At 51.3% G+C, this 18,792-nt stretch overlaps 3 protein-coding genes across 3 annotated transcripts in view; 2 read left to right on the plus strand and 1 right to left on the minus strand.

The window, feature by feature from the left end:
• NUP210L (nucleoporin 210 like) overlaps positions 1–10,928 on the plus strand; it is an 86,424-nt gene extending 75,496 nt beyond the window's left edge. The window contains exons 34-40 of the mRNA XM_047092956.1: positions 849–975; positions 4,136–4,285; positions 5,696–5,946; positions 6,645–6,843; positions 9,729–9,833; positions 10,569–10,643; positions 10,721–10,928. Of these exons, the coding sequence (XP_046948912.1) occupies positions 849–975; positions 4,136–4,285; positions 5,696–5,946; positions 6,645–6,843; positions 9,729–9,833; positions 10,569–10,643; positions 10,721–10,842 (1,029 nt within the window). The 3' untranslated portion in view covers positions 10,843–10,928. The remainder of the gene's footprint in view (positions 1–848; positions 976–4,135; positions 4,286–5,695; positions 5,947–6,644; positions 6,844–9,728; positions 9,834–10,568; positions 10,644–10,720) is intronic.
• Positions 10,929–11,423: 495 nt separating this feature from the next.
• Positions 11,424–12,440, minus strand: RPS27 (ribosomal protein S27). Its single transcript, XM_047092955.1, has 4 exons — positions 12,389–12,440; positions 12,015–12,123; positions 11,795–11,905; positions 11,424–11,506 (listed from the first exon to the last, which is right to left on the minus strand). Exons 1-4 carry the CDS (start codon positions 12,392–12,394, stop codon positions 11,478–11,480), a joined length of 255 nt encoding a protein of 84 aa, XP_046948911.1. The 5' UTR covers positions 12,395–12,440; the 3' UTR covers positions 11,424–11,477.
• A 1,865-nt stretch (positions 12,441–14,305) lies between these two features.
• On the plus strand, positions 14,306–18,181 carry RAB13 (RAB13, member RAS oncogene family). Its single transcript, XM_047093013.1, has 8 exons — positions 14,306–14,573; positions 15,897–15,957; positions 16,744–16,804; positions 17,040–17,117; positions 17,225–17,314; positions 17,403–17,468; positions 17,573–17,626; positions 17,804–18,181. Exons 1-8 carry the CDS (start codon positions 14,450–14,452, stop codon positions 17,879–17,881), a joined length of 612 nt encoding a protein of 203 aa, XP_046948969.1. The 5' UTR covers positions 14,306–14,449; the 3' UTR covers positions 17,882–18,181.
• The last annotated feature ends 611 nt before the right edge of the window (positions 18,182–18,792 follow it).

Raw genomic sequence — 18,792 nt, forward strand, 5'->3', positions numbered from 1 at the left:
TGAAGAACTTAGATTCTAATAGGAGTGATTTTTAACAAAAATAAAAATACCTGCAGGATAAGACAGAACATTACACATATATTGAAAGAAGTAAAGGACTTTGAAGTTTCAGAAAAGGTTGAGATTATATGCAAGAGAGAACACTCTGAAGAAAGTTGCACTTGTCTTCAAAGGCATTTTATTATGTGTTTATTTTTAAGATTTTATTTTTAAGCATTCTGTATAGCCAATGTGGGGCTCAAACTCACAACCCCCAATCAAGAGTCATGCACTTCATGGACTGAGCCAGCCAGGTGCCCCAATTTTTAAAATATTTTATTTTATTTTATTTTATTTTATTTTATTTTATTTTATTTTATATTTATTTATTTATTTATTTATTTATTTGGAGAGAGAATGTGAGTGGGGGAGGGGCAGAAAGAGAGGAAGACACAGAATAGGAAGCAGGCTCCGGGCTCCTAGCTGTCAGCCTAGAGCCCGACGTGGGGCTCGAACTCACGAACTGTGAGATCATGACCTGAGCCAAAGTCAGACACTTAACTGACTGAGCCACCCAGGCGCCCCTAAAAATGTTATTTTTAAGCACAAAGGAATTTTAATAGGAAGTCCTACGGAGGGAAGATGTCAAACGGAATAATGAATAAAGATCTTTTAGAAAAAAAAAAATGTTTTTTTCTTCTCAAAAGTGAACAGATGTTGTGGTTCTCAGATATGTAATGAAGTGGAAGGGCAGTTTGCACTTGTGTGAACCAGATGCTTTTTGGCTGAATGAGTTATGAAAAGTGGAGGGGGAGGAAACAAGATTTTCTAAGAACTTAAGTACAGATTTTCCTTTGGTTTGCCGACAGGTGGTGGTCAATGCATCATCAAGATTGACGCTCAGTTATGACCTCAAGACCTACCTCACCAATAGCCCCAGTTCAGCGGTGTTTAAGCTTTTCATCACCACTGGCAGAAATGGTGCTAATCTCAAAGGTCAGGAGTCTCTTTATAGGTCTGGGTGATTGTTTCCATCTTTCCCATCCTCCTTCAATTCATTTACCCCTTTGACGAGTAATCCAGATTTCCTTCTATTTGAAAATTGACTCCACCTCAACAAATAAATCATTGATACCTATGACTGGGTATCAAAAAATGACTGGATATCAGGTTTTGAAATAGGCGCAGCCTCGTCTCTGTTTTCTTTGTAGTTATAATTGTGCCTGAGAATAGGAGGTGGCCTAAACCAGGGATTTCCAAACATGGCTGATTTTCAAGGTTACTCAAGGAAATTTTTCAAAAATAAAGTCTTAGGCTCCATCCCGAAATTTAATAAGTTTGGGATAAGACCTAGGACACAATTTTTTTCAATTTGTTACAGTTTGCTGTCAAAAAAAGGTGGGGTGGGGGGAGGGGGCACCTGGCTGGCTCAGTCAGTAGAGCATGCAGCTCTTGATCTCGGGGTCCTGAGTCCATGCCCCACCTTGGACGTAGAGATTACTTAAAAAAAAAATAGGGGTGCCTGGGTGGCTCACTTGCTTTAGCATCTGATTCTTGATTTCAGCTCATATCATGATCTTGTCATTTGTGAGTTCGAGCCCTGCATTGAGCTCCACACTGACTGCAGAGCCTGCTTGGGATTCTCTCTCTCTCCTTATCTCTGTGCACCTCCTGCACTCTCTCTCTCAAAATAAATAGATAAACTTAAAGTAATAATAACAAAAATTAAAAAATTTTTAAACAGGGTGGGGAGGAAAGAAAACTAAAATACAAGAAACTCCTAGTAGATTCTAGGTGCTGTGTTAGCAACTTTTATATATTTTTATCTCATTTAACAATTTTATGTAGTATTCATCATTTTTTAAAAGTTTATTTGTTTTGAGAGAGAGAGAATGCGCATACATGAGCGGGGGGGGGGGGGGGGGGGGGGGAGGGGGCGGCGGGGAGTGGCAGAGAGAAGGGGGAGAGAGGGAAAATCCCAAGCAGGCTCCACATTGTCAGCACTGAGCCGGATGTAGAGCTCAGTCTCACAAACAAGTCATGAGATCATGACTTGAGCCAAAATCAAGAGTCAGACACTTAACCGACTGAGCCACCCAGGCGTCCCAATTATCATCATTTAAAAAAAAAGTTTTGTTTTTTTTTTTATTTTTTATTTTTTTTAATTTTTTTTTTTTCAACGTTTATTTATTTTTGGGACAGAGAGAGACAGAGCATGAACGGGGGAGGGGCAGAGAGAGAGGGAGACACAGAATCGGAAACAGGCTCCAGGCTCCGAGCCATCAGCCCAGAGCCTGACGCGGGGCTCGAACTCACGGACCGCGAGATCGTGACCTGGCTGAAGTCAGACGCTTAACCGACTGCGCCACCCAGGCGCCCCTAAAAAAAAAGTTTTAACATTTATTCATTTTTGAGAGTGAGAGAGAGCATAAGCAGGGGAGGGGCAGAGAGAGAGGGAGACACAGAATCCAAGGCAGGCTCCAGGTTCCGAGCTGTCAGCACAGGGCCTAACGCGGGGCTTGAACTCACAGACTGCGAGATCATGACCTGAGCTGAAGTTGGATGCCCAACCAACTGGGCCACCCAGGGGCCCCTATCATCATTTTAAAGATGAGACATACTGGGGTGCCTGGGTGTCTCAGTCAGTTGAGCGTCTGACTTCGGCTCAGGTCATGATCTCGCAGTCCTGGAGTTCAAGCCCCTCATCGGGCTCTGTGCTGACAGCTCAGCCCTGGAGCCTGCTTCGGATTCTGTGTCTCCCTTTCTCTGCCCCTTCCCTGCTCACACTCTGTCTCTCTCAAAAAACAAACGTTAAAAAAAAAAAAAAAAAAGAGAAATACTGAGTCTTAAGAGCAAGTTACGTATATAAGGTAACAAGTCAACAAGTCGGTGGCAGAAGTGGTAGATCTGCTCCACTCAAAGTCCACGTAAATCCTTTCACTCTTTTCTTTGGGGGGGGGGGGCGGTAAGAGAACACTCAAAACCAAGGAGAGATGTCCAAAACATACTTACTGTCTATAAAACTTTATTAAATTTTTTTTAATATTTATTTTTGAGAGAGCACAAGTGAGGAAGGGACAGAGAGAGAGGGAGACCTAGAATTGGAAGCAGGCTCTAAGGCTCTGAGTTGTCAGCACAGAGCCCAGTACGGGGCACAAACCGTGCGATTATGACCTGAGCCGAAGTCCAGAGCCAGTTGCGTATTGCTTAACCTACAGAGCCACCCACCAGCCGCCCCTTGCTAAGTTTTGTTTTGTTTTGCTTTTATTTAATCTCTACACCCAAAACGGGGCTGTGACAACCCTGAGATTAAGAGTCACACACTCCTCTGAGCCAGCCAGATGCTCACCCCTTAAAAAAATTTTTTTTAATGTTTATTTTTGAGAGAGAGAGAGAGCATGAGCAGGGGAGTGGCAGAGAGAGAGACACACACACACGCGCGCGCACACACACACACACACACAGAATCTGAAGCAGGCTCCAGGCTCCGAGCAGTCAGCACAGAGCCTGATGCAGGACTCGAAGTTGTGAACTGTGAGATCATGACCTGAGCCAAAGTCAGACGCTCAACTGACTGAGCGACCCAGGCGTCCAGTTTTTTCATTTTTTTTTTAATGTTTATTTTTGAGAGAACACGTGAGAGCAAGGGAGGGACAGAGAGAGGGGGACAGAGGATATGAAGTGGGCTCTGTGCTGACAACAGAGAGCCCCATGTGGGCTTCGAACTTACAAACTGTGAGATCATGACCTGAGCCGAAGTCAGATGCTTAACCAATTGAGCCACCCAGGCGCACCGCCCCCCCCCCCCCACCCCAATCCCTTTTTAAAATCAAGCTACTGCTGGGGCGCCTGAGTGGCTCAGTCAGTTGAGCGTCCGACTTCAGCTCAGGTCATGATCTCACAGTCCGTGAGTTTGAGCCCCGTGTTGGGCTGTGTGCTGACAGCTCAGAGCCTGGAGCCTGCTTCGGATTCTGTGTCTCCCTCTCTCTCTGACCCTCCCCCATTCATGCTCTGTCTCTCTCTGTCTCAAAAATAAATAAAACATTTAAAAAAATTGTTTTTAATTAAAAAATAAATAAAATCAAGCTACTGCTTCTATATGTCTCCTCTTTTATAAATTCTTATGACACCTCTTTACCTCTTCTCTGCTTCTTAGGGTCCTGTACCTCCAGTCAGGCCTTGGCCATTACAACAATACTTCTTCCTGAGACCCTTGTGGTGTGCCATGTGCAGTTCAGTAATACTTTGCTAGACATTCCAGCAAGCAAAGTCTTCCATGTCCATGCAGGTTTCAGCATGGAAAGAGGTGGGTCCCATCCCTTGAGTCTGGTGCCCTTGTTCCCATCTTTGTACAGTCGTCACTTCTTATTGGATTGCATTTATACTTTACAGTTTCATCTGCTGTAGAACTGTGGAACCTTTCTCAAGCGACATTTTTGTTCACTCCATCCAATAATGTTCAACACGTCCCTAGAACACCCACCCTGTGCTTTTCTTTTGTCATTTACTGTTTTTTGTTCTTTGCTGGTCCCTGTTACTGCTGGGCTTTTTATCCCCAGCAAGTAGCAGTGTTTGAATGTTTATTGTTGAACTGAAGGATATTCCAAAGCAGAGTACATGAACTAGCATGAAGTAGAAATAGGCATGACATTGGAATGGTTTCATATAAATCAACTGATGTAAAATGAGGATTTGTGTCAAACACAGGCACAAGTAGGATAGTGCTACAGCCCAGGCGCCTGTCCTGCAAGGCCAGCATTGCCATGCGAGTAACAAGCAGCTACTGAAGGCAGGCTCACTCAGCACACCGGTGGGCACTGAGAACACCCGGTGCCAGGACAGGTGCTGGATGTACAACAGGGAGCCAGACAGGGCTTTGTACCATCACTAGTGCTGCACAGGGTGATCCATCACGGAATAGAGACCACACGGGATGCTGCAGAGTCGAAGGAGGAGGGGCGTCTGACTCCTTAGACGGGGGAGGGAGGGTTCGAGTTTGGTTTTACAGAGAAAGGGCCTGTGGAAAGGTGACGAGGAGTGAGCTAGGTATGAAGAGGCCAGGATATCCCAGGCAACAGAGAGCCTGGAGCTTGGCAGGACACAGAATGGAGACGGAGCAGTGGGAGGCAAGGAGGGGAGGCCGGTGAAGGGGCCACGGCAGTAACCCAGGCGTGAACTGATGAGGTGGCAGCCCAGAGTCACAGGGGGGTGCTAACAGAGGGGTAGGCGTCAGAGACGTTTCGGAGGATGAGTTATGGGAAGATTCGGAGAGCGACTGGATATAGGAATGAAGGAAAGGGTATCTGTCAAAAGACAACGGAGTTTGAGCATGGGTAACTAGAACAATACTATTGCCAGAAGTAAGGCCATCGAGATACGGTTTGACAGAGACATGCCTAAACCACGCACAAAGCGTCTTTCACAGACCCTCTCCTGATCTCAGCTGCTCTTGGTTATTACTTCATTCTATATCCCCTTAATGTCCCTGTTTGCACTGTGGCATTTACTACTCCCTGATATGTTGACTTATGCGACGAGTTCAGCTGTGGGTGCCGGGGACTGTGTTTTCCTCTGGCATCCTCCTCACCAGTGGCCAGTAGTCCGCTTAATAGCGGACAAAGTGGAGTTCACGTTTTCTTCTGAATTTGCTTCCTATTCTAAGTCAGCTCAGTAGAGCCTCTGAACCTTCCTGCCCAGTTTTTCATCTTTTTTTCAGGTGCTTATGTCTGCCTGATCAAGGTCCGACCCCAGTCAGAAGGGCTGCTCCAGGCCCTGAGCGTGGCTGACACCTCAGTCTACGGGTGGGCCACACTGGTCAGTGAACGCAGCAAGAACGGAATGCAAAGAACCCTCATTCCTTTCATCCCAGCCTTTTACGTCAACCAGTCAGAATTGGTTCTTAGCCACAGACAGGATGTCGGGGAGATAAGAGTGCTGGGGGTGGACAGAGTTCTGGAGAAGCTAGAGGTATGTGAAGTACCGATCCAAAACATAACCAAAATCAGGGTTTTGAAAAAGGAGTCTTTATTCCTAGTCCAAGAGCGAAGGAACGGTCATTCGATGACCTGATAAAACTCAACACAGGGAGTTCTTAAAGCAGACGGAAGAAAACCTGTCCCCTTCACAATGCCAGGGGACTCTGAGTGCAAAATTTAGGTCATGAGCTGCCAGTCTGGAAGAGAATGCCAGTGCCATCTGAAAACAATCTTTAGGATTCTAGTTTGAAACTTGTTTGAAGGCTATTTTCTCACAGTTGATTTTCTTCCCTCATCTGCTGTAACACACCTCAGTGAAAAAGCAGACGACTGGGGCACCTGGGTGGCTCAGCCAGTTGGGCGTCCGACTTCGGCTCAGGTCGTGATCTCACCGTTTGTGAGTTCGAGCCCCGCGTCAAGCTCTGTGCTGACAGCCCAGAGCCTGGAGCCCGCTTCACATTCTGTGTCTCCCTCGCTCTCTGCCCCTCCCCCGTTCACACTCTGTCTCTCTCTCTCTCTCTCTCTCAAAGTAAAACATTCAACAAAAAAATTTAAAAAAAAAAGCAGACGACTTACTGCCAGATTGCTAACTAGGAATACAGGGCTCTTACTGTATGTGTAAGACTGGAATGCAATACTGACACAAAACTGATTTTCTTCTGTCAAGTGCCATTTTATCTTTTCTCCAAGGTCTTCCCCAGCTCCCCAGTTCTAGTGGTCTCTGGCCACAGGCACTCTTCCGTCACACCTGGCCTGGTGGTCTACCCCGTGAGAGTGGTCAACTTCACCTCCCTCCAGCAGACGTCACCCGTTTTCATCAACATTTGCTGTGTGCTCACCAGTCAAAGTGAGGCTGTGGTAGTGAGAGCTCTGAAGAAGTCTGGTGCAGGTGAGCACTGGGGGGCCCTGCTTACAATCCAGAGGAGTTGGGACCATCTAAGTGTTTCTCAGTTTAGTTCATGAGAAACATTCAGCCACCTGAGCAAGAGTACTCAAACTACCTGGGGCACGGATCTTTAATTTCCAAATCTACACAAAATAGAACCTTCGCGCAGCTTACTTATCACCGAGAGATGTTCTATGTAACTTACATAGTGAAGAGTAGTTATGTCAGTTTAGCATGAGCTTCTCCGCGCTGTTAGATGTTTCTTCAAAAGTTGCTGGCAGGGGCGCCTGGGTGGCGCAGTCGGTTGAGCGTCCGACTTCAGCCAGGTCATGATCTCGCGGTCCGTGAGTTCGAGCCCCGCGTCGGGCTCTGGGCTGACAGCTCAGAGCCCGGAGCCTGTTTCTGATTCTGTGTCTCCCTCTCTCTCTGCCCCTCCCCCGTTCATGCTCTGTCTCTCTCTGTCCCAAAAATAAATAAACGTTGAAAAGTTGCTGGCAGATCTTTTTGCATCAGGCAAGAGACAAAGGATGATAAACCTAGAAGTCTTAGCTTTCCAAAATGCTGATTCTAGCCGTTACCCAGTTTGGAAACTGTGCCAGGTATGGCTGGGATGGGAACACACGTAGTCATTGAAAAGTGTTAGGAAAGCCAAAGAATCATCCTCCTTGTATCGTCACCTCTGCTTGCATATCCCTCCGGAGAAACTGGTCTTTGAATTACTGGGCGTGAATTGGACTGGACCCTACCTAGTTCAACTCCAGTGGGAGGAAGGTCTGTTTCGGCAAGCACCTGAGATGTACTGGTCATGTCCGAAGTGCATTTTATATGCATTTTACTCTCTCGTAACTCTGAGGTGAATGTTTTTCCCTTTAAGAGTTGAGGAATTGGAGATGTTCAAGTTCCCAGCACTAGAAACAATTCTCAACTCTAACCTGTGTTCGTTCTTGTTGTTTCTAAATCTAGAGTTAATGGGTTCCTGCAAAAGCCCATGGATGGAATTCAAGGTGCCGATGACCTTCAATGGGGGGAAATACTGCACCTTTATTTTCAATTAACTTCTAACTGAAAGTTAGTATTTCCACTGACTTTATGAATATAGGCAACAGACCACAGTAACAGCAGTACATGTGACTTTGTCACCAACAGAATTCAGATATTGTCATGTTCCAATTATTAAAGTTCTCTTCAAAATTACATGAAAATTATAGTTGTTATTAGGTCTGAGGTTAGATCTTTCTTGTTGCTGGAGCATGTTATTATATTACAAAAAGGCGTTATAACGTTTTTGTTAAGTGTTTAACATTGCTACGTTACAAAAGTTTTTTCCACCTTGGTTAACTTTGATATAATTGGTTTCTTTTTTAATGTTTATTTTTGAGAGAGTGAGGGAGAGAGAATTGGGGGGGGGGGCGGGGGCGGGCAGAGAGGGAGACACAGAATCTGAAGCAGGCCAAGGTTTGAGCTGTCAGCACAGAGCCTGAAGTGGGGCTCCACATGGCCCGAGCTGCGGGAGACGCTCCACCCAGGTGTCCCATAATTGGTTTCCTTTATTCCTACATATTTTGCTTTTTTGCATTTGAAAACATTCTGATAGGATCCACAGGCCAAGTTGTGCACAGCACAACGGTTAAGAACCCCTGCATTTCTCAGAGACCAGAGGGACCAGTGGGACTAACACAACCTCGGAGGTGGGTAGGAGTGGTCAAAGATCCAACCCAGCCTTCAGCTCATTCACACAAGTATTTGAGTGCCCACGGGTATATGCCAGGCATGGTACCTACTGCAGAAATCAGAGTTAAGACAGAGCCTGATTGGGGAGACAATTAGTTTGGTGTAGCCAGAGCAAAGAGGCACTAGAAAGGCTGTTAAATGTCACCCAAGTTTTATCTGGACTCTTACCCTGTAAACATTGCAAGCCAAAAGCTTTCAACAGTGGGACTTGATTAAGGGTTAGTATAGAGAATTTTGGTTTTAGTGCATCTATATTTAAGGCAATGTAATTGTTCTTCGGAGAGAAGCGGTTTGCAAACAGTTCTGAAACAAAGTCCCAGGAGAGGGAAGACCAGTTACAAGTCCAGAGGTTAGAGGGCCTTATACCAGGGATGCAAAATAAGAACCAGGTAGAGAAGACCTAAAGTTCAGGGAGTTTGTTGGGGTAGGAGTTCGTTTGTGGACACTGAAGAATTTGAAATAACCAAAGTCAGATGCCAAGTGTGCTTCAAAAACAGGTTTTATTGGGGACAAATCAATGTTCCCTAGAAAGATCCTGAGTAAAAAAGGACAAGGGGACCCATGGGATTTAAGAGGTGGTTGGTGATGCAAAGAGAGGTTTCAGGTTAGAGGGATCAGAACTACAAGTTCAGGGGCGCCTGGGTGGCTCAGTTGGTTAAGTGTCCAACTTCAGCTCAGGTCATATCTCACGTTCAAGCCCCAGGGTCTGTTCTGACAGCTCAGAGCCTGGAGCCTGCTTCGGTTTCTTTGTCTCCCTCTCTCTCTGCCCCTCCCCTGCTCATGCCTCTGTCTCTTTCCCTCAAAGTAAATAAACGTTAATTAAAAAAAAACCTACAAATTCAGTCGCCACAACCACAAACTTGGTGAAGAGAAGCAAGTCGCTTGGAGTTAAATAAAGTACACAGAAAAGGTTAACGGACATTTAAGGTAGCAGAGTATTTAAATGCCCGTTTGTAAGTGGAGAAATTACAAGGTTCATGGATTGCCATTTATTACCTAGGAGACAGGAGCAAGCCAAAAACAGGTAGAGGAGCCAAGTACACAACTTCCCTCTTTTTTGAGAGCTTCTGCTGGATACCCATGACCATGCGTTAAGTACAGCAACCTGCCTTGAATGCTTTTAACTGTGACCTTGTTTTGTTCTGACCAACGCACAGATCAATGTGAAGATTCCAGTGTCCTCCAGAAGTTCCTGGGTTCTCACCAGACCATCCTCTTTACCCTCTTTGCAGTGCTAGCATCAACGGCTTTTGTTTTTCTAGGTAAGGAGCCCTTACATTCAGCACCGTGGACTTTTGACTTAAAAAAAAAACTGCCTTCATTTAATTTCACCAACTATCGAGAATAAAAATCAGCTGCTTATCACGTCACTCATGACAAGCAGTTGCAACTCATTCAGCCTTCTCAGCGCTAGTCACCTAGCGGATGGGAGGTCCTGCTCAACTTCCCACCAAGAAGCAGTAAACTGCATGTGACACACCCCACCCAGAAGTGGAAACCACTGCTGAACCTGGAGAAAATGGCTCGTTTTGCTCAAATTCAGAGCTATTCTAGATGAAACAGAAAGTTAACACGCTATAGTCTACACCTGCATTTTCCTCTCACCTTTTTAAAGTTGAAATTTCTGAGAAAGAGTGCGTACACGCGCGTGCACGAGTCGGGGGGGCGGGCAGAGAGAGAAGACAGAGGCGGAGAATCCCAAGCAGGCTCTGCACTGTCAGTGTGGAGCCCACCTTGGGGCTCAAATCCACGAAACCAGATGACCTGAGCCAAAATCAAGAGGTGGACACTTGAATGACTGAGCCACCCGGGCACCCCTAAATTGAAATACTTCTAAAATCACTGGAATGAAAAATTCCTATACTCTTAATTTAAAGCATTATTAACTTTTCGTATAAGTACTTAAATATTTTGAGTTAAACTTGCTTAGTAGGGTCTTTTTCCAACAAAAACAGATCTGCCTCTGGTGACCTCTCTCTCCCTTGTTCTTTTTCTAGCATACAATGCCTTCTTAAACAAGATACAGACAGTTCCGGTGGTTTACGTACCAACCCTAGGAACACCACAACCAGGTAAACAATCAGCACCCTCACCTTTGAAAAGCTCAAATATCCATGTTTATTCATCTCTCTTCCCGCTTTATTTCTAGGTTTTGCCCCCACACGTTCTCCCCCACCTCTCACGAGTCCACAGTCCCCACCGGTCCAGAATCGGCTACAACATTGGCTGTGGAGTGTAAGGCACGAACGTCCACTTGGACACGTCCCCTGAACTGTAGACGACTGGAGATTTCTAGCCCCAGACCAGAAGCCATAAGCCCCCAAACAAGGCTTCTGAGAATTATAAAAGGTCTTAAGCTATTCTACACTAACGTGTGTCAGACTGGGTTTTTTTAATAGTTTATTTTGAGAGAGCACGCATGCCTGCAAAAGTGAATGGTGGGAGGAGCAGAGAGGAGAGAATCCCAAGCAGGCTCCATGCTGACAGCAAGGGGCCTGATGCCAGCCTTGGATCCATGCGATCAGGACCGAGTCAAGATCAAGACTCGGATGCTTAACTGACTGAGCCACCCAGCCGCCCCTGGGCTGTCTTTTAGAGAGCGACTGCTGGTTCCGAATTCTAAGAAAATACAAAAGTGGAAGAAATGCCTCATATATAGTATCTCAGATTTCTATCAAGCTCTTAAGATGGACTCAATGAGCCCAGCTGGATAGAAAGGCCCCAGAGGGACCTTTTAAGTGCTTGGTCACTTACTTGCCCCAAATAACTCTCAGCAGTCCACTCTTCCGGTTGCCCCTCAATACTTCACATAGGAACTTCCTAGCAGTAAAACCAAGACAATAAACAGAACGTATCCAAAATCCGTTTATTGGGATAGTTCCCCACTCATGTTGACTCGGGTGCGTTTAGTGCTGCTTCCGTCTAAAGGAGCATCCTGCAAGGAAAAGGTTCAGAGGTTACCGGACGGCAGCGTAGTCGCCGCCGCGCCCCCCTGGCTCTCCTCGGACGTCCCGCGGGGAGCTCGCAGTCGCTAGCTCCCGTGTTGCGCCTCATCCCCCGTCGTCCCCGCTTTAGACCGGAGTGTCCGAGACTAAGAAGGAACATGAGGTTCCCGAAACTTTTCCGGGGCGAGGCGGGTAGACGGAGTCGACTTTCAAGCAAGGAACGCACGACCCTCCCTCTAAAGCTCGCGACAAAGTGACGACACCGCGCAGCGGCTCACCTTCTGTGAGCCTTGCTTTTCCTCCTGTCGGCTGGCACAGGACGGTGGAGCAGCCCACACACAGCACCACCGTCTGCGCGTGGCTGAACACGGTGGTGATTTTGTAGCACCCTGCGAACCAACAAGCGGGGAGTCGAGGCCAGCCCGGCCCCCGGCCCCCGGCCCCCACCCCGCGCCGGCCGCCCCGGGACCCCGAGCGGCCCCCGCCCCCGGCCCTCACCCGGGCACTTCACGTCCATGAAGTAGGAGTTGGGGCTCTGCACCAGGCGCTTCTTCTTGTGCTTCCTCTTCTCCTCTTCCGGGGACGGGTGCAGGAGGTCCTTCGCGAGCTGCGGGAGGCAGACGGGCGCGGTCAGGGCGGCGGCGGGCCCCGGGCGGCAGCGGTTCCACTAGCAGCAGCAGCCCGCGCCGCCCGGCGTCCGCAGCGGGGCCGCCATCTTACCGCCGCCCCGGGCCGCGCGGCCCCCGCCCCGGGCGCCCCGGGCCCGAGCCCCGGCGCCCGCGGCCGGCCCCCGCTGCCCGTCCGCGGCGCAGGGGCGCGAGCGCGCGCGCGGGCGGCGAGGGCTCCGCCGGGACGCGGGCCGAGGAACTCACGGGCATGTTCTCGTGGGCAGGTCGTCACCGCCGGAAAGGAGCGAAAGCGGAAATCCTGCCGCTTATATCCGCCGCCCGCCGGAAGTGACGCGCGCGCGCCCGGCCGCCATGCCGGGGTCCGCGCGCCGCCTGCGGCTGGCTGGAGCGGACGCCTTCCGCCCGGCCTGCCGAGGGGGCTGCGGCGCGACCCCAGCCAGGCCCTGCCCTTCTCGACTTCCTCCGTGTTCCCCAGCTGGTTTCCTTTGCCATGTTAACACCGCAGGCATGTAGACACGGCGGAAGCCCTCGTCCTGGTTCCCACCTCCTCGCCTACCCTCTTAACCGCTGTGAGGTTTTTTGTTGTGTCCCCCGGCCTTTCTCCTCTGACGGCGGTCCCGTCAAGTACTCGGGTGCTCCCCGCGGCGAGTCCGTCCATGACCGCCGTCAGGTCGCCCCCTCCCCGTCCCCTCGCGGCCCGCGCGGTACCGCCCACCCTCTGCAGTGCGCGCGCGGGGACGGCCGCGTTGGGACCCGTGCGACACACAGACGTGCCTGGGACAGTGTTTGCTCCTGTGGCGCAGGTACCGCCCGCGGGGCGTCGTGCAGCCTGGCGCCGGTGAGGGACGGGCGCACTTTGTTCTCAGCGCCCCGCTCGCGGCCCAGAAAGTCCCGTGAGGAAGTGACATTTAGGCCGAAATCTGAAGGACGTGGAGTCCACCGTGCGACTGTCGGGGAGAAGCCAAAACCCGGGGCCGGAGGAGCGTGGCGTAGCTGAGCAGGGGGGAGGCGAGGCGGCCAGAGAGAGCTAAGGGCTGAGCGCACGGGCTTAGTTCCAGGGAGACCTGAACCCCCGGGGCTGAGGAGGCCACATCCCGGCCAACGAAAAAGTAAAAGAACGGGCAGATTTGTGTCCGAACAGTTCGGGGGGATGGCAGCGTGATTTCAAGGACGGGTGCGAGACGGCCCGGCCGGGGGAAGAAATAGGGAAACCGTGGAGTTTGTGGCACGGCCGGAAGGCCGACCGGGAGGCGAGAGGACGCGCAGAAGGGGGCTGGCAGGGGGCCAGCAGAGGCACAGCCCGGACACTGCGCGCGGACGGCTCGACTGGCCCCTGTCGGAGACGCAGACGCTTTGCATGCTGTGTTTCCACCGGCACGGCCAGCCTGTGCCCGGATCGCCGTGTTCCCACGCTCCAGCGCCCTGGTGGCCTCGTCACAGCCTTTCCGCGAGGGATGAGGGCGCGGCCTCCGCTGTGTTCTCAACATGCGCGCCTCGTCGAAAGAACGAGGCCAGGCATTTTCAGTCCTAAGCTCTGTCTTGCCGCACTGGCTTGTCGGAGAAACCGCACACGGTCCCAGTTGGAGGACTGTTGCTAACGAAACCCCGAACGTGTCTCGGTGGAGACGGAGGGAGGGGTGCGGCGGGGCGGGCGGGCGCTGCGTGTTCACTCTGCTCCACCAGGGGGCAGACCCGCCCAACAAGTAGCCTTGTCTTCCAGAGCATCCCGCTCTTTTCAAACGGAGCTGGTCTCCCAACTGAGGGCTGGGAAGAGCCACACCGGAATTCGCGCGCCGCCCCTACAAGGTTTCCGTCCCTTGAATCAGCCCCCGATTTTTGTCAGCTCCCAGGGCCATCCCCACCTCCACCCTTCTTCCCGCAAAACTTTCCCTTTTCCCCTAACTCCTCTAAAGCTCGTCCTCCTCTGCTCATTGGGGTTAAACCTCTGGTTCCATTCACCCCAGCCTCCCTGGCCTAAGACTGCCAGAGTGAGTGAGATCAAAAGAGGGGAGTGATGGCAAGCCAGACGCTGTGGGTGGGAAATGGCCTGGGAGACGGGCCAGCTCGGGCCCGGGGAGCAGAAGGCCGGCCGGGCCGGGCTGTCGCCGCCGCGGGAGGAAAGGGGTGGGCGGGCAGGGGGTGGGGCCCAGAGGAGTGCCGCCTCCCCTCTATCCCGGAGCTTGGGCGGAGAGGGAGGAAAACTTCCTGGCCTGGGCTCCGGGCAGCTCCGTCCGCCAGCCCTCCGATCCCGCCTACCAGTGCCCGGAGCTTCCCCACCCCTCCCCCGGCTCCCCAGTGTCCGCCATGGCCAAAGCCTACGACCACCTCTTCAAGTTGCTGCTGATCGGGGACTCGGGGGTGGGCAAGACTTGTCTGATCATTCGCTTTGCAGAAGACAACTTCAACAACACTTACATCTCCACTATCGGTGAGCCCGCTGGCCATATCCCAGAGCCCCTAATCCCCGCATGACCTCATCCTCAGGCTCCCAGATTACTCGTGGACCCACTCTTTACCAGCCCCCACCCCCCTTAGAGTGAGGCTTCTGAACTCTAGCCTCCCAACCCCTGACTCAGACCCATCCGTGGAGCATATCTCTGGATGGTACCCAACCTCTAAACTGTCTGAGGCCTCCCGGTAACTTCTCAGTTGTGCCAGCGCCTGGGGTTCCTGGGACCACCCTTCTCCCTCACCTCCCCAAATGCACATGAACCCTTCTGGATTTCCTGCTCCACTCCTCTCCCCCACCCCCACCCACCTCCCTGTATTTCCTGTAACCCCTCTCCCTGAAGGCGGCTTCCAGTTCCGCCAGCCTCTTTCTGCCTCGCTGAGTTTCAGACTCCCCCATTGCATCCCCACTGTACCAAATTACTTCCCCGTCTCCCTGCCCCTCAACTTAACTGGGGGTTTGGGGTGGGGGGTGGAACAAAGTGGCCGGGTGTGCTGGAGGATGGCCCAAGGACTGGAACCGTGAATATGCAGTCAGCCAGGCAAGGACGGTGGGAGTGGGGGGACTTTTGGGGGCTCTGAGTCAGCCTGGTGACTCAGGCTCCTCCCTAGGCTCCCAACCGGCTCTGGGGAGGTGCCCAAGTTTCCACCAAGAACACTGCCTCCCCTCCTCCCCTCTTGTCTTTCTTCATCTTCTCTGGCCTGGGAAATAAAACGAGGGGAATCTCAAGACAATTCTGGTTAGAGAAGGGAAGGAAAATCCTCTCTATCCTAGTTCAGTCTCAGGAGAAATCTTATTTATCCTCAGATTTCTTGCTTGCAAGCCTAGCCTACTAGTTAACTCACACAGACTGGCATCAGCTACCTTTTTCCTGGCTCTTCATCCTATATGGCTGGAGCGTAGACGGTGGTTCTAAGAAAACAGAAAGGAAAAGGAATCTAAAAGTAATATTCTGGGGGAGACACTGAATTCTGAGAGTTGTCACCGGGTTGGCTGAGTGGATCCAAGAGGTGCCTTAAGCCTCCCTGCAGAATTTCCATCACCTACCCCCTCCCACATCCATAAAATCCATGTAAAAACAAGATGCTTGCTACCCAAATACAGGTTTGAGAAAAGTCTCTTAGTTTTATACGTGCAACAAAGTTGCTTCCCAAGTGCACCCCTGCACAGTTTCTAGCCCTGCTGCTGCTCCGTGCCGGGTCTCCCCTGCACGCCCTCCTCGTCCCTGCAGAGTCTCAGCCTGAGTGATATATATATATATATATATATATATATATATATATATATATGCTCCACTCGTAGGAATCGATTTCAAGATCCGCACTGTGGATATAGAGGGGAAGAAGATCAAATTGCAGGTCTGGTGAGTGAACCCCCGGGACCGCTGGCCACAAACCCTTGTTTGCCTCCTGTCACCCTTTCCCTTCCATTTGCCTCATTTCTCTCCCTTTCCCCACAGCTCCTTCCGGTACTTCTCCATTTCCTGTCGCCTTGCTCAGACGTCCTTCCATCCCTCTTCCTGCTCACTCAACTATTTATTTTCAGCTTTCTTGTAACTGTCTTGCCTCTCCTGGCTCCAGAGCATTCTCTGAACTTGACAAATGTCTGCAGGGCTGCCACGTGGAAATGACATTAAAGCAGGTGAGCAGCAAATGGCAGAACTAAGACCTGACTCTGTCTGTGAGCTCCCTGAATTACCTCAAGCCCAGAAAGCTGAAGATAGAGGGCTGGGCTGTCACAGGAAGCCCGGGACTCCGAAGGTGTGCAAGTGGCTGGTGGCCTGAGAGAGGTGTTGGGATGCAACAGATAAGAGCAGGTTGTGGTTCAAGTTCTGGCTCTGCTGTGGAAGGACTTTCATTAGTTATTTAGCCTCTCCAAATCTGCGTCCCCGTTTGTAAAATAAGGACAGTAGAACGTGTCTCACAAGTGTAGGGTGAAGATTAGCAGTGCTTGCACAGAGTAATCCTGCAACAAATAAACCCGAGACCTTGTTCCCAGCTGTCTTACCTTCTTTTCCTCCTTTACTGTTTTCTGATGCTGTTCCTTTCAGCCCCCACTCTGTTGCAGAAGCTAAATTCTTAGCAGGGGGGATTCTCTCTTCGGAGAGCTGTTCCCTCTGTGCCGCCCCACAAACGTTCCGCCTCTTCAGGGACACGGCTGGCCAGGAGCGATTCAAGACGATCACCACCGCCTACTACCGCGGGGCCATGGTACGGGGTGTGGGTCTGGACAAGGGATGAGGCGGTAGACTGCAGGGTTCTGAGAACCACGGGCCGCAGGGTCGGGCAGGGACGGTGTCAGGGTTACAGTGTGGGATGTGGAGGGCCCCACCTGGACTAGTGATTAGATTCGTGGGTAGGACTTGCAGGGTCACTTGGAGGGGCAGGGAGCAGCAACGGGGGAATGTGGACCAAGGCTCCATGGTGGACTCTTGCCGTCTCCCAGGGCATTATCCTAGTGTATGACATCACAGACGAGAAATCCTTCGAGAACATTCAGAACTGGATGAAAAGCATCAAAGAGGTGAAAACCATCCTGGAGAGACGGGGGACTGGGTAGAACCTGGAGGGTGAGGGGGCCGTGAAGGTGAGCAGGACCCAACTTTACTCCTCCTGCCCTTTTGCTCCCAGAATGCCTCTGCAGGGGTGCAGCGTCTGCTGCTGGGGAACAAGTGTGACATGGAGGCCAAGAGGAGAGTGCGGAAGGAGCAGGCCGATCAGGTGAGGCCCGGCTGGGCGGCCAAGGCGAGTTCGGACTCCAAGGGCTGCCGCCACCTTTATCCACCCGTCTCATCTCTCCACCCCACAGCTGGCTCGGGAGCATGGAATTCGATTCTTCGAGACAAGTGCCAAGTCCAGCACAAATGTGGATGAGGTGAGACACACCCCATGCCTGCCCCCCACTCCCAGAGACGGCTGTTAGGCCGCCACCGTCGTCCCCTCCAACCTGCTCTGACCAGTCACTCCTTTCCCCCACAGGCTTTCAGCTCCCTGGCCCGGGACATCTTGCTCAAGTCAGGAGGCCGGAGATCGGTGAGTTGGTCGTGCTGGACTGAGCACAGCTGTGGGTGTGTGTCGTGTAAGGCGTGAACGCTGAGGAGGGGAGCGGTGCTAACACGGCCGGTGAGGGTGGGGCCCCTCCAAACAACGTACAATCTCAGACCCCGGCCAGCTGTTCTCACCCTGACCCCAGTGCGCTTCCACCTCTAGGGAAACAGCCACAGGCCCCCTGGCGCGGACCTGAGAGCTTGTGACAAGAAGAGCAGCAGCAGGTGCTCCCTCGGCTGAGGACCTGGGCCTGGACGCTGGGCCGAGGGCGGGCAGATGGGGCTCAGGGGGTGGAGGTGGGTAGATGGCAGATGGCCGAGCGGGGAGCAAATGCAGAAGAAAAGGAGGAACGCGAGAGGAGAGAAGGTAGAATAGAGAGGCAGGGAGAGGCGAGGAGGAGAAAGATGGCAGGAAGTCAGAGAAGGTGAGGGGCAGGAAGGGAGGGAGGAGGGAAGCAAGGGCCCCGGGCGCCAGGCCCTCCCTGGACTTGTAAGGCAGACAGAAGTGTAAATAAACAGTTGGCTCGTCGTCGTTACCGGATCAGGTTTTAGGGCCGTGTGAGGGGTGGGCTCAGTAATCCCTCTGAAGCTCTGATCCTACCACTCTGCATGGTCTTTCTCCGCATTAAAGGCCACCACCCACACAGAGTCCCCTGGTTTGGGTAACTTCCATCACCAGAACTGCTCTCTGCTCACCAACCTAATTCCTGCCTCTAAGGTGGCTGGGCTGCCAGAACCTGGCCAGGTTCCTGTGACACCAGGACCTGTGTGCAGCTGTCCCTTTCCTGCGACTTCATGGACAAGAGAACAGCAAGGAGGTTCTCTGAACCTGAGGGGCTTGACATCCTTTCCATGATGGAAATTAGAGGGTCCTCATGGGCAGAACCTCGCCTAGTATCCAGAAGGGCTCTTTCTTAGGCCTTCCCAGGGGAGAGACAGCCCTGGCCTCAAGGAAATAACAGGACCTTGTATTGTTTATCCCATGATTTCTTTAAGCGCCTTTGATTCTGCCAGCAGTCCTTTTAGGTGGCTAGTAGGTGTTATTTTCCACTTTTATAGAGGAGGAAAATGAGGCACAGAAGAGGCTCATTTACTCCTAAATCTTTATTGAGCATCTAGTATGTGCCAAGCACAACAGTCAAAATAGTATAA

Source organism: Lynx rufus, unplaced genomic scaffold, assembly GCF_022079265.1.
Source record: "Lynx rufus isolate CCGP_SWC_20201006 ecotype Redwood Valley unplaced genomic scaffold, mLynRuf1.p SCAF_31, whole genome shotgun sequence".
Classification (NCBI taxonomy): Eukaryota; Metazoa; Chordata; class Mammalia; order Carnivora; family Felidae; genus Lynx; species Lynx rufus.

Coding starts and splice junctions, on each gene's coding strand:
- RAB13 (XM_047093013.1), top strand. CDS start 14,450: ATGGCCAAAGCCTACGACCACCTCTTCAAGTTGCTGCTGATCGGGGAC. Junction 16,805..17,039: donor CCTACTACCGCGGGGCCATG/GTACGGGGTGTG, acceptor GCCGTCTCCCAG/GGCATTATCCTAGTGTATGA. Junction 17,627..17,803: donor AGTCAGGAGGCCGGAGATCG/GTGAGTTGGTCG, acceptor TTCCACCTCTAG/GGAAACAGCCACAGGCCCCC.
- RPS27 (XM_047092955.1), bottom strand. Junction 11,906..12,014: donor CATGGACGTGAAGTGCCCGG/GTGAGGGCCGGG, acceptor GTTGGTTCGCAG/GGTGCTACAAAATCACCACC. Junction 11,507..11,794: donor AAAAGCAAGGCTCACAGAAG/GTGAGCCGCTGC, acceptor TTTTCCTTGCAG/GATGCTCCTTTAGACGGAAG.